Source organism: Bos indicus, chromosome X, assembly GCF_029378745.1.
Source record: "Bos indicus isolate NIAB-ARS_2022 breed Sahiwal x Tharparkar chromosome X, NIAB-ARS_B.indTharparkar_mat_pri_1.0, whole genome shotgun sequence".
In the NCBI taxonomy this organism is placed as follows: Eukaryota; Metazoa; Chordata; class Mammalia; order Artiodactyla; family Bovidae; genus Bos; species Bos indicus.
Window position 1 is genome coordinate 136,385,968 of NC_091789.1, and position 14,886 is coordinate 136,400,853.

The 14,886-nt window shown below is 40.5% G+C and overlaps 1 protein-coding gene across 3 annotated transcripts in view; it reads right to left on the bottom strand.

Annotated features, from left to right (window-relative positions):
- Nucleotides 1-14,886, bottom strand: part of REPS2 (RALBP1 associated Eps domain containing 2) — a 245,457-nt gene that overhangs the window by 114,344 nt on the left and 116,227 nt on the right. For all 3 annotated transcript variants that reach the window (XM_070784250.1, XM_070784249.1, XM_070784251.1), the window contains one exon: nucleotides 3,011-3,105. In XM_070784250.1, coding sequence (XP_070640351.1) covers nucleotides 3,011-3,105 — 95 coding nt within the window. The remainder of the gene's footprint in view (nucleotides 1-3,010; nucleotides 3,106-14,886) is intronic.

Below are 14,886 nucleotides of genomic sequence, written 5' to 3' on the forward strand. Positions count from 1 at the left end.
CCATAAAGAAGACTGAGCGCTAAAGAATTGATGCTTTCGAACTGTGGTGCTGGAGAAGACTCTTGAGAGTCCCTAGGACAGCAAGGATACCCAACTAGTCACTCCTAAAGGAAATCAACCCTGAATATTCATTGGAAGGGCTGAAGCTCCAATACTTTGGCCACCTGATGCAAAGAGCTGACTCATTAGAAAAGACCCTGATGCTTGGAAAGATTGAAGGCAAAAAGAGAAGAGGGTGGGAGAAAATGAGATGGTTAGATAGCATCATCAACTCAGTGGACGTGAATCTGAGCAAACTCTGGGAGACAGTGGAGGACAGAAGAGCCTGGCAAGCTGCAGTCCATGGGGTCACAAAGAGTTGGACATGACTTAGAGACTGAACAACAACAACAAATACATCAACTATATCTCAATAAAACTGGAAGATCAAAAAACAAACATTATACTAAATGAAGGAAGCCTGTCACAAAAGACCACATGTCATATGTTTCTATTTATATGAAATGCCCAGAGTAGGCAAATTCCAGAGACAGAAAATAGCTTAGTGATTACCAGAGGCTGGGGCAAGAGGAGAACAGTAGATGACTGCTAATGGATACAGGTTTTCTTTCTGGAGTGATGAAGATGTTCTAAAATTAGACTATAATGACAGTTGCACAACTGTCAATATGCTCAAAACCACTGAATTGTATACCTTAGCTGAATGTGGTATGTGAATTATATCTCAATAAGCCTGTTTACAAAAAAAGCAATTCAATAACCTAAGAAACGTGGCTAAAGACACATATACTTGAAATTGTACTCTTTAATTCTTGATGGAAATAAGTACATGGTACAGCTCTGCTGTCTTCTAAAAAAGATGTACTGCTGAGCAAACTTCTCAAGACCTGAATCAGCTATAGCTCCATTCACAACAAACACCTGCATGGAGTCATCCCTCACAGGGCTGCTGGTACCAAGTTCTATTTAAACTCCAAGCATGAGGACTTCCCTGGTGTTCCTGTGGTTAGGACTCTAAGCTTTCACTGCCAGGGGCCTGGGTTCAATCCCTAGTCAGGGAACTAAGATTCCACAAGACATGCAGCACAGCCAAAAATAAAATAAACTTTAAGCATGCATTCCTGTGTTTAAAATATCTCCATTTCCAGATTTGACAGCCATCTGTATATTTGGTCCTTTCCTTTTAGACAGATGATAAGTGAGTACACCAGTAGTCATGTATGGATGTGAGAGTTGGACTGTGAAGAAAGCTGAGCACTGAAGAATTGATGATTTTGAACTGTGGTGTTGGAGAAGATTCTTGAGAGTCCCTTGGACTGCAAGGAGATCCATCCTAAAGGAGATCAGTCCTGGGTGTTCACTGGAAGGACTGATGCTGAAGCTGAAACTCCAATACTTTGGCCACCTCATGCGAAGAGTTGACTCATTGGAAAAGACCCTGATGCTGGGAGGGATTGGGGGCAGGAGGAGAAGGGGACGACAGAGGATGAGATGGCTGGATCGCATCACCAACTTGATGGACATGAGTTTGGGTAAACTCCGGGAGTTGGTGATGGACAGGGAGGCCTGGCGTGCTGCAGTGCATGGAGTCACAAAGAGTCAGATGCGACTGAACTGAACTGAAGTGAGTACATGGGGGAAAGCAACATGAGTCAGTAATTAATTTCTCAAAAAAAAAAAAAAAATCCAGCATTATTTGTCTCTGTTGGAAAGGTGAAGACTATCTCATACCATGGCAAGATGGAACAAAATGTTTAACCAGAAAGAATATGAATTAAGAAATTTTTTTTAGTAAATCACCTAACAACAACATAATTTTACACAAGCAGGGCTACCCATAGCAAAAAAAAATTTTTTTATTTAAAAATAAAACAAAAAAATAAAAACCAGGGAAACTGCATAAGAGTTGTAGCATCCTGGCCTGACAGACAAACTTCTACAGACACTGCCAGAAACCCAGAATACACTGGGGGCTATGAAAAGTGGCTGACAATCATGTCTGCTTCACCATCATACACATTCTACAAAAAGAAATTGAAAAAGCCAAAAGTCTTTGAATGCACATCTATCACTCCACCTGAAATCACTTTATCTCTTTCCCCAGAGGAGAAATCTGCTAAGCAAAGGAGCACAGAGGCTACAACTCAAAAAAAGAGTAGCAGAGAGGCTGAGAGATGTTATCAGAGAGAATGATGCAGAAGTGGGCTGGACTGGCTCAGAGAGGATGGCATCCACAACGCACACTACAGGCACCACAGCCTCCTGGGGGAAGAATAAATAAGGCAACGCCATGCTCTGACGTTGCCTTTGACTTCTATCATCTTGCAACGTCAGAGCATGGTAATAGAAGCCTATGTACAAACCTCCATTTATGAAATACTTCCAGACTTTTCTCAGGGTGGGAACAACAGATACCATAAGTTGTCATTGCGGCAATTATAATGGTGGTGATGGTGATGATAGTGCTGATATTAACAATAACCATAAGGACCCCTAAGCACACGTCTAAGCCCATCAATGGCCCATCGTTGAAGGAATTCTTCAGGTTTCTCTTAAGGATCATCCAAATTAGGCAGCTTTGAATGTGATTTGGGGCCCTCATATACAGTTCTCAAGCTTCCTCTCAAAACTGTTCTGATTCATTATACCTGGTTAATACTCAGCTGCTAAAAATACAGCTTTATAATGTTTACTTCAGAATTAAAGTTTGGTTAAAGTAAATAACCTGCCTTCCATTTTTTTGGCTTAGTTTGGCAATACCTAAATTTCACCTCTAAAAGGTCAAGAGGCTACTTTGATTTTTTTCTCCAAATGTAGTTTTAGGGAGAAAAGAAAAAAAAAGATAATTACAGATATATCTGGTGTCTAAATCTGAAATGCTGAGCTTCAAAGTACTAAGTATGAAGAGAAAACGTTATGAAAGCAGATTTTCCAGAGTTTGTAAAGAACATGAGCTAACGGATTTAGGTGTACACACATCCTTACTTACTAACATATGATGATTTTTTACCTCCATCCGATTCAAATCACGGGGTTGTTGGTTTGCTGGTATTGACTCAGAATAAGAATCAAATAACGCACACTCCCACTTGGGCTTAGGAAAGGCTAAAAAGAAATAAAAAGAATACATAAGAATATATACTTTAGTCATAGTGATCATTGTTTCCTTGCAGCTTTTCTGTGCTTCATAAATAGAACAACAAAATCAGCCAGCTCCTATACTAGAGATGGCACTCATCACGCTGAGGTAGTATTTCATGTTTTTACATATACAAGCTGGTACTTCTACCATGTCTACTCTACATACAATAAAACTAAGAAACAGTGAAGTGAAGCACTTCAGTCAATGTCAAAGAGCCAGTAAATGAAGAACAGGAACTTCAACTGCCAGCAGTCCTGCTGGAGAGTCCATGCTGTCAGCATTTCAAGTTATATTAAGAACACAGAAGTCATTTTCCACCTTAACCATCAGTATCACAATACTTCCATTTTAACTATGATACTAGCAACATATTTAAATGGCAGTAACTATATGCAGAGTACATCATGAGAAACGCTGGGCTGGAAGAAGCACAAGCTGGAATCAAGATTGCTGGGAGAAATATCAATAACCTCAGATAAGCAGATGACACCACCCTTATGGCAGAAAGTGAAGAGGAACTAAAAAGCCTCTTGACGAAAGTGAAAGAGGAGAGTGAAAAAGTTGGCTTAAAGCTCAACATTCAGAAAATGAAGATCATGGCATCTGGTCCCATCACTTCATGGGAAATAGATGGGGAAGCAGTGGAAACAGTGTCAGACTTTATTTTTGGGGGCTCCAAAATCACTGCAGATGGTGACTGCAGCCATGAAATTAAAAGACGCTTACTCCTTGGAAGGAAAGTTATGACCAACCTAGATAGCATATTCAAAAGCAGAGACATTACTTTGCCAACAAAGGTCCATCTAGTCAAGGCTATGGTTTTTCCAGTGGTCATGTATGGATGTGAGAGTTGGACTGTGAAGAAGGCTGAGTGCCAAAGAATTGATGCTTTTGAACTGTGGTCTTGGACAAGACTCTTGAGAGTTCCCTGGGCTGCAAGGAGATCCAACCAGTCCATCCTAAAGGAGATCAGTCCTGGGTGTTCATTGGAAGGACTGATGTTGAAGCTGAAACTCCAATATTTTGGCCACCTCATGCGAAGAGTTGACTCATTGGAAAAGACCCTGATGCTGGGAGGGATTGGGGGCAGGAGGAGAAGGGGACGACAGAGGATGAGATGGCTGGATCGCATCACCAACTCGATGGACATGAGTTTGGGCAAATTCCAGGAGTTGGTGATGGACAGGGAGGCCTGGCATGCTGCGATTCATGGGGTCGCAAAAAGTCGGACATGACTGAGCGACTGAACTGACTGAACTGAACTGAACTGAACTATGGTGATAGTTTGCGTACCATAAACATTAACTGAGGAAATACTGCATTTTAGCTATTACTATTGGAAGTAAATAGACAAGATCTTACAATGCTGTGTGCTGAAGAAAATTTTATGAACTACTCATTTCTTTTGATTAGCAGGAATAACAAAAGTAAGAGCACAAGTTCTTACTGATTTATAACAATGAAATAAGAATCACATTATGGGTGTATTCCAACATAGTAAGTGCAGAGACAGCAGTTGTTTGCCATGTAGATGAGTGGATCAGCATAAGAAAAATCATGCTACCTAGTAAGCTAACACTGAACACTCACACTATTTCTTAGAAGCAGATCCTGTTTCACCACTTTTGTCACAAAGTAAGTAAAAAAGAAATGTCTCAACAGCTTAGGAAATTGTCAATATTCCAAAGAGGAAAGGCAGACTGGGGTAGACAGTAAACAGAAGCTACAAATCAAGTTTGTCAAGACCAGCTATTAAGAAATCAAAATTTTAATGGCATGTTTTTAAAAATATTGTTAATCAAATGTTAAAACATGGACTGGTGTTATTTTTAATCCTTTCTCACCCTCCCATCAGCACCAGGGTTTGAAATGCCAACTTCCCTCCTGGTAAAGTAGTGCCCACTAAGAAAGAGCTGCCACATGCAGCTGAGCACAAGCACCTTAGATTGTTCCCCTGCTTCCTCTGGTCTGTGTTTCACTGATAGCAGGTGGGACAAATCTTGAGCCCCAGTGATTTTTCTGACTATACCAAGTCGTCTCACCCTTTCCTTGGTAAAAAAAGAAAAAACAAACAAAACTCAGCAAAACATGTTTCCAAGTTTGTACTGTCCCTCAATCCAGCCCCAAGAGGAGTTTTAACCAAGATAAGATTTCTCTTTCTAGCTGACCAGTGACCTGGCTACAATTACACACTGATGCCTTATCAAAGAGTCAAGCTTCGTAGAAAGCTAACACTTTCAAAAACTACCAAGGCCATGCATTCACTGCTAAATCTCTCTCCTGCAAGTCCTCATGTCTCCTCCTCCACTGTCACTTCCCAGTGCCAGCCTCCCATGGCTGTGATCCACTCTACCATGATCCGCTCTTCAGTTTCCACCCTTCATCCTCAAAACCTGCTCTCAGTTCAGCAATCAGCATGACCGTCTCAAACAGCAAATCTGATTGTGTCCCTTCCCTGCTTCAAACACATCATCATTGCCCATGATCTATTCCCCAGCTTCCTCTATAGCCATATCCTCAGGGTCTGGCTCTCTGCACTCCAGCCACCATGACCTGAAATTCACATGACTCCCCGCTCCAAACTCCCTATCAGAGAGGGACACTGGAGCATACCTGCTGTCCCCTGTGCCCAGAGCCCAGTCTTCCCCCTTCTTCACCTGCAGTGCCCTTAGCTCACCCTTCACATTTAAGTGCAAACACTTAAGGAAGTCCTCCCTACAGTCATCCATTCTCCAACTGTCTCTAAGTCCTATGATGGTAAGAACTCTCTTGTATATAGCACTCTGACCACAGAGAATAACACAGTGCCTCTGACATAGGACATAACCAGTAAGTACTTTTGACAAATTATAGGCTAAAAATCTATACCAAAATCCACCCAGTCACCTAGACATAAAAATATCCAAAAACCCATAAGTAAGCCACCAAATAATCCAAAGTCTCCTTCCAATTCTGCCTGTTAATTTTCACTGTTGGCAGATGGGGGGAATGAGATACAACAGTTCTTGTTTCATTACTTTATTGAAAACAAGTTTATATATTTATGAATGCACAATGGTATCAACCAAATTTACACTCTTCACCAATGTTATTGAAGACTGGATTAATTTGTTTTCAAGACCAAATAGAGATCAATCTGATTAGCTCTTTTGAAACAAGAGCTAAGTTTTTTAAAAATTTAAATTTGGTCTCATAAAAATGAACCCTCAAAATGAATAGGACCAGTCATATTTTTCAAAGTCTAAAAGCATAGAGAAGACCTCAATACTTCTGGCCATTTTCTTGAATCAAATACAAAAATAAACAAGGGTGATAAACCATTTAAAAGTTAACTACTAAACCTTTTACTATCACTATGTTTGATGGGGTTTTATGAGGTCTCTCATGATTTTTGCTAGAACTATATAATTATTATTTAAGATTAATACCACAAACTGGAAATGATGGGCAATTTTTATTTAATTGAAGGGTATGTGATAGATTCTACCATTTTTTCTATATAAATGCATGCTCCATAAAAGGTCACAAACAAATTGGTGTGCGGCAGCAGGGTTCAAACAAGGAGTCATGACACGTGGCCTAGGTTCCATGGCCACATCACATAAAAACAAGGAAACCACATTCATCAAAACCCCAAAATGGAAGATGGAGGAATAGGACGGGGAGACCACTTTCTCCCCCACAAATTCATCGAAAGATCATTCGAACGCTGAGCAAATTCCACAAAACAACTTCTGAATGCTGGCGGAGGACACCAGGCACCCAGAAAGGCAGCCCATTGTCTTCGAAACGAGGTAGGACAAAATATAAAAGATAAAAAGAGAGACAAAAAAGTTAGGGATGGATACCCATCCCAAGGAGGGAGTCGTAAAACAGAAGTTTCCAAACACCAGGAAACCCTCTCACTGGTGGGTCTGTGGGGAGTTTTGGAATCTCAGAGGGCAACATAAAGTGAAGTCGCTAAAGTGAAGTTGCTCAGTCGTGTCTGACTGTTTGAGACCCTATGGACTATAGCCTACCAGGCTCCTCCATCCATGGGATTCTCCAGGCAAGAGTACTGGAGTGGGTTGCCATTTCCTTCTCCAGGGGATTTTCCTGACCCAGGGATCAAACCCGGGTCTCCCGCGTTACAGGCAGATGCTTTAACCTCTGAGCCACCAGGGAAGACCAGAGGGCAACGTAACTGGGAGGAAAAAATAAATAAAACCCACAGATTAAGCGCCTAACTGCAAGTTCCAGTGGAGAAGTAGCCCACATGCTTGCGTCTGCCACCAGCAAGTAGGGGCTGAACAGGCAGGCATGGGCTGCAGTGCTTAGGGTAAGGACTGGTCCTGAATGCCCTGAGGGCAATCTGAGGCAGCTAACATGAGATAGCAACCCAAACTGTGGGATAGCCAGAGAGAGAGAAGGAAAAAAAAGAGGAAAGAGAGAGAGAGAACTTTCCCACAAAAAGCTCTAACCTAAGGCACTGCCAGGCCACTCACAAAACAAAGAACTGAGCAAATACCAGAGGAGAGCTAGCCGGCAGTGGACTGGCCCATCCCCGCCAGAGACAGGGAGGCAGGCAGGTGCCAGCCAGAGCTGGAAGGAAAGGGGCAAACTCGGCCCCAGAGACAGCATCCTCTATCAAACTGCGAGCAGGTTCCCAGTTGCTAACCAAGTCTACCTGGGATCCTGGACAGTTGACATCCGCCAGAGATCAGCTCCCCAGAGGAGACGCATGGCACACCTGAGACAGCGCTCCCACTGAGCACTGGGAAACTGACCAGCCATGACCGTGGAGGTGATAAGATGCACCGCCCCACCTGGGGAGAGTGCACTCGCCAAGCGCCTGGTCGCCTGAGCTGCTCAGACCTGGGAAGGGCACAAAATGCAGGCCCAACCAGTCTGTGCCTTTGTGGAGTACCCAAGAACCTGAACCTGAGCGGCTTAGACCTGGGAAGTGAACACAACACAGGGCCCGCCTTAGATAGTTCACCTGCAGAGCAACCTGGAGCCTCAGTAGTGTAGACCAGGAAAGCACACATGCCGAGAGCAGGGGCAAACCCAGTGTGGCCCAGCCACTGTGAGTACTCCCCACACATGCCAGTGATATTTGCTTGCAGTGTTCCTCCCTCCCCACAGCACAAATGAACAAGTGAGCCTAAATAAATGACCACCTTTGCCCCCTTGTGTCAGGGCGGAAGTGAGATACTGAAGAGACTTGCAAACAGAGGAAGACAAAATAAACAAAGAAGAGGGAACCGCTTTGTAAGTGACAGGTGCAACATATTAAAACCCTGTAGTTAGCACTGGCTACATTGGAAGGGATCTATAGACCTTGAGAAGAAGTATAAGCTGGAACAAGGAACTATGTGAAACTGAACTGACCCCACACTGCCCTCAACAGCTCCAGAGAAATTCGTAGATATATTTTACTATTATCATTTTTAATTTTAAAAATTTTTTTAGTTTTAAGTTCTTTATTATTCCTTTCATTTTCATTTTTAAAACCTATTACCTTGCAAAAAAAAAGACTATTTTAAAGCAAATTTAATATTTTTTATAACTTTTGCAATTTTTTTTAATACTGTATTTTTGAGTCTATCCTCTACTCTAGATTTTTAATCTTTGCTTTTTGGTATTTGTTATCAATTCTGTACCTTTAAGAATCCAATCTTCAGTACCCATTTTTACTCAGGAGTGTGATTACTGGCTTGATTGCTCTTTTCCCTTTTGACTCTCCTTTTTCTCCCCCAGGTCACCTCTATCTCCTCCCTCCCTCTTCTCTTCTCTACCCAACTCTGTGAATCTCTTTGGGTAGTCTGGGCTGTGGAGAACACTTAGGGAACTGATCACAGGCTAGACTGGTCTCTCTCCTTTTGACTCCCCCTCCTCTCCTCCTGGTCACCTCTATCTCCTTCTGGTCACCTCTATCTCCTTCCACCCTCTTCTCTTCTCTGTGGAACTCCATGAACCTCTCTGAGTATTCCAGACTGTGGAGCACAAACAGGGCATTGATTACTGGCTAGACTGCTCTCTCCCCTTTTGATTCAACCTCTTCTCCTCCTGGTCACCTCTATCTCCCTCCTCCTTCTTCTATCAAGAAGAAGACAAAAAGAAAGGCCATGAGAAAATACTTGAGGAGATAATAATTGAAAACTTCCCTAAAATGGGGAAGGAAATAGCCACCCAAGTCCAAGAAACCCAGAGAGTCCCAAACAGGATAAACCCAAGGCAAAACACCCCAAGACATATATTAATCAAATTAATGAAGATCAAACACAAAGAACAAATATTAAAAGCAGCAATGGAAAAACAACAAATAACTCACAAGGGTATCCCCATAAGGATAACAGCTGATCTTTCAACAGAAACTCTTCAAGCCAGAAGGGAATGGTAGGACATACTTAAAGTGATGAAAGAGAAAAACCTACAACTCAGATTACTGTACCCAGCAAGGATCTCATTCAAATATCAAGGAGAAATCAAAAGCTTTATAGACAAGCAAAAGCTGAGAGAATTCTGCACCACTAAACCAACTCTTCAACAAATGCTAAAGGATCTTCTCTAGATAGGAAACACAGAAAAGGTTTATAAACTCAAACTCAAAACAACAAAGTAAATGGCAATGGGATCATATTCATCAATAATTACCTTAAATGTAAATGGGTTGAATGCCCCAACCAAAAGACAAAGACTGGCTGAATGGATACAAAAACAAGACCCCTATATATGCTGTCTACAAGAGACCCACCTCAAACTTAGGGACACATACAGACTGAAAGTGAAGGGCTGGAAAAAGATATTTCATGCAAATGGAGACCAAAAGAAAGCAGAAGTAGCAATACTCATATCAAATAAAATAGATTTTGATATAAAGGCCATGAAAAGAGACAAAGAAGAACACTACATAATGATCAAAGGATCAAACCAAGAAGAACATATAACAATTATAAATATATATACACCCAACATAGGAGCACTGCAGTATGTAAGGCAAATGCTAACAAGTATGAAAGGGGAAATTAACAGTAACACAATAATAGTGGGAGATTTTAATACCCCACTCACACCTATGGATAGATCAACTAAACAGAAAATTAACAAGGAAACACAAACTTTAAATGATATGATGGACCGTTAGACCTGATTGATATCTACAGGACATTTCACCCCAAAACAATGAATTTCACCTTTTTCTCAAGTGCACACAGAACCTTCTTCAGGACAGATCACATCCTGGACCATAAATCTAGCCTTGGTAAATTCAAAAAAACTGAAATCATCTCAAGCATCTTTTCTGATCACAATGTGGTAAGATGAGATGTCAACTACAGGAAAAAAAACTATTAAAAATATAAACATATGGAGGCTAAACAACACATTTCTGAATAACCAACAAATCACAGAAGAAATCAAAAAAGAAATCAAAATATGTGTACAAATGAATGAAAATGAAAACACAACAACCCAAAACCTATGGGATTCAGTAAAAGCAGTGCTAAGGGCAAGGTTCATAGCAATACAAGCCTACCCAAGAAACAGGAGAGAAATCAAATAAATTACCTAACTTTACACCTAATGCAACTAGAAAAAGAAGAAATGAAGCACCCCAGGGTTAGTAGAAGGAAAGAAATTATAAAAATTAGGGCAGAAATAAATGCAAAAGAAACAAGGAGACCACAGCCAAAATCAACAAAGCTAAAAGCTGGTTCTTTGAGAAGACAAATAAACAAACCATTAGCCAGACTCATCAAGAAAACAAGGGAGAAGAATCAAATGAACAAAATTAGAAATGAAAATGGAAACATCACAACAGACAACACAGAAATACAAAGGATCATAAGAGACTACTATCAACAACTATATGCCAATAAAATGGACAACTTGGAAGAAATGGACAAATTCTTAGAAAAGTGTAACTTTCCAAAACTGAACCAGGAAGAAATAGAAAATCTTAACAGATCTATCACAAGCACAGAAATCGAAACTGTAATCAGAAATCTTCCAAAAAACAAAAGCCCAGGACCAGATGGCTTCATAGCTGAATTCTACCAAAAATTTAGAGAAGAGCTAACACCTATCCTACTCAAACTCTTCCAGAAAACTGCAGAGGAAGGCAAACTTTCAAACCCATTCTATGAGACCACCATAACCCTAATAACAAAACCAGACAGTTCAGTTCAGTTCAGTCACTCAGTTGTGTCCTACTCTTTGTGACCCCATGAACCACACAGTACGCCAGGCCTCCCTGTCCATCACCAATTCCAGGAGTCTACCCAAACCCATGTCCATCAAGTCGATGATGCCATCCAACCATATCAACCTCTGTCAAACCCTTCTCCTCCTGCCCTCAATCTTTCCCAGCATCAGGGTCTTTTCCAATGACTCAGCTCTTTGCATCAGGTGGCCAAAGTATTGGAGTTTCAGCCTCAACATCAGTCCTTCCAATGAACACCCAGGACTGATCTCCTTTAGGATGGACTGGTTGGATTTCCTTGCAGTACAAGGGACTCTGAAGAGTCTTCTCCAACACCACAGTTCAAAAGCATCAATTCTTTGACACTCAGCTTTCTTTATAAAAACCAGACAAAGGTGCCACAAAAAAAGAAAACTACAGGCCAATATCACTGATGAACATAGATGCAAAAATCCTTAACAAAATTCTAGCAAACAGAATCCAACAACATATTAAAAAGATCATACATCATGACCAAGTGGGCTTTATCCCAGGGATGCAAGGATTCTTCAATATTCGCAAATCAATCAATGTGATACACATTAACAAATTGAAAAATAAAAGCCATATGATTACCTCAATAGATGCAGAGAAAGCCTTTGACAAAATTCAACATCCATTTATGATTAAAAAAAAAAAACCCTCCAGAAAGCAGGCATAGAAGGAACATACCTCAACATAATAAAAGCCATATATCACAAACCCACAGCAAACATTATACCCAATGGTGAAAAATTGAAAGCATTTCCCCTAAAATCAGGAACAAGACAAGGGTGCCCACTCTCACTACTACTATTCAACACAGTTTTGGAAGTTTTAGCCACAGCAATCAGAGAAGCAAAAGAAATAAAAGGATTGGAAAAGAAGAAGTCAAATTCTCACTGTTTGCAGATGACATGATCCTCTACATAGAAAACTCTAAAGACTCCACCAGAAAATTACTAGAGCTGATCAATGAATATAGTAAAGTTGCAGGATAAAAAATTAACACACAGAAATCCCTTGCATTCCTATATACCAACAATGAGAAAACAGAAAGAGAAATTAAGGAAACAATTCCATTCACCATTGCAATGAAAAGAATAAAATACTTAGGAATAAATCTACCTAAAGAAACAAAAGACCTATACATAGAAAACTATAAAACACTGATGAAAGAAATCAAAGATGACACAAATAGATGGAGAAATATACCATGTTCATGGATCAGAAGAATCAATATAGTGAAAATGAGTATACTACCCAAAGCAATCTATAGATTCAATGCAGTCCCTATCAAGCTACCAACAGTTTTTTTCAGAGAACTAGAACAAATAATTTCACAATTTGTATGGAAATACAAAAAACCTTGAATAGCCAAATCAATCTTGAGAAAGAAGAATGGAACTGGAGGAATCAACCTGCCCAACTTCAGGCTATACTACAAAGAATCAGTCAGTGATGTTTTGTAGTATAGCTACAAAGACAGTGTGGTACTGGCACAAAGACAGAAATGTAGATCAATGGAACAAAATAGAAAGCCCAGAGATAAATCCACACACCTATGGATACCTTATCTTTGACAAAGGAGGCAATAATATATAATGGAGAAAAGACAATCTATTTAACAAGTGGTACTGGGAAAACTGGTCAACCGCTTGTAAAAGAATGAAACTAGAACACTTTCTAACACCATACACAAAAATAAACTCAAAATGGATTAAAGATCTAAATGTAAGACCAGAAACTATAAAACTCCTAGAGGAAAACATAGACAAAACACTCTCCAACATAAATCATAGCAGTATCCTCTATGACCCACCTCCCAGACTAATGGAAATAAAAACAAAAATAAACAAATGGGACCTAATTAAACTTAAAAGCTTTTGCACAACGAAGGAAACTATAAGCAAGGAGAAAAGACAGCCTTCAGAATGGGAGAAAGTAATAGCAAATGAAGCAATGGACAAAAAATTAATCTCAAAAATATACAAGCAACTCCTGCAGCTCAATTCCAGAAAAATAAATGACCCAATCAAAAAATGGGCCAAAGAACTAAATAGACATTTCTCCAAAGAAGCCATACAGGTGGCTAACAAACACATGAAAAGATGCTCAACATCACTCATTATCAGAGAAATGCAAATCAAAACCACAATGAGGTACCATCTCACGCCGGTCAGAATGGCTGCTATCGAAAAGTCTACAAACAATAAATGCTGGAGAGGGTGCGGAGAATAAGGAACCCTCTTACACTGTTGGTGGGAATGCAGACTAGTACAGCCACTATGGAGAACAGTGTGGAGATTCCTTAAAAAACTGGAAATAGAACTGCCATAAGACCCAGCAATCCCACTGCTAGACATACACTCCAAGGAAACCAGAATTGAAAGGGACATGTGTACCCCAATGTTCATCACAGCACTGTTTACAATAGGCAGGACATGGAAGCAACCTAGATGTCCAGCGGCAGACGAATGGATAAGAAAGCTGTGGTACATATTCACAGTGGAATATTACTCAGCTATTAAAAAGAATGCATTTGAATCAGTTCTAATGAGGTGGATGAAACTGGAGCCTATTATACAGAGCGAAGTAAGTCAGATAGAAAAATACCAATACAGTGTATTAACACAGATATATGGAATTTAGAAAGATGGTAACAATGACCGTATATGCGAGACAGCAAAAGAGACACAGATGTAAAGAACAGATTTTTGGACTCTGTGGGAGAAGGCGAGGGTGGGATGATTTGAGAGAATAGCATTGAAATATGTATATTATCATATGTGAAATAGATCGCTACTCCAGATTCAATTCATGAGACAGGGTGCTCAGGGCTGGTGCACTGGGATGACCGTGAGGGATGGGATGGGGAGGGAGGTGGGAGGGAGGATCAGGATGGGGAACACATGTACACCCATGGCTGATTCATGTGAATGTATGGCAAAAACCATCACAATATTGTAAAGTAATTAGCCTCCAATTTAAATAAAGAAAAAAAACCCAAAATGGAATGAGAGAGGGGAGAGTGAGACAGAGAAAGGGACATAGAGAGAGACACTGAAGAGGAAATAAGCAGTGTATCAATGCTGCTCACTTGCAAACTAGTTCCTAGGGACTCCTGACAGTCTCCCCAAGCCTGTAAGGAAAGGAAGCAGGCTGGAGTTACAGTCCACTGGTGTCAGAAAGCAACTGCTATAAGCAAAGTCCAAGTTCTGAAATATGTAGTTGCATTTGCTCTGTGAACCCTCCCCTTCATACATTTTCTGAGGACCTCTGGTCATGATCCTATGGGTCATGCTTCCTCCAATTTTTCTACCTGTCCCTGGCACCAGACACTCTTCCCTTTGGTTGAGCCTCCACTCATTAGTACCTACCACAGAATGACAGACTTTTTATTAATATTTAAGAGTCAGTGATCTCAACACTGACTTAGATAAGTAACTGGTCACTTTGAATCTCATGCCTTTATGAGGAAGGGACAAGACAAGATAATCTAACCACAAAATTTATGCTCTATTAATGACTAATCACATTTTCT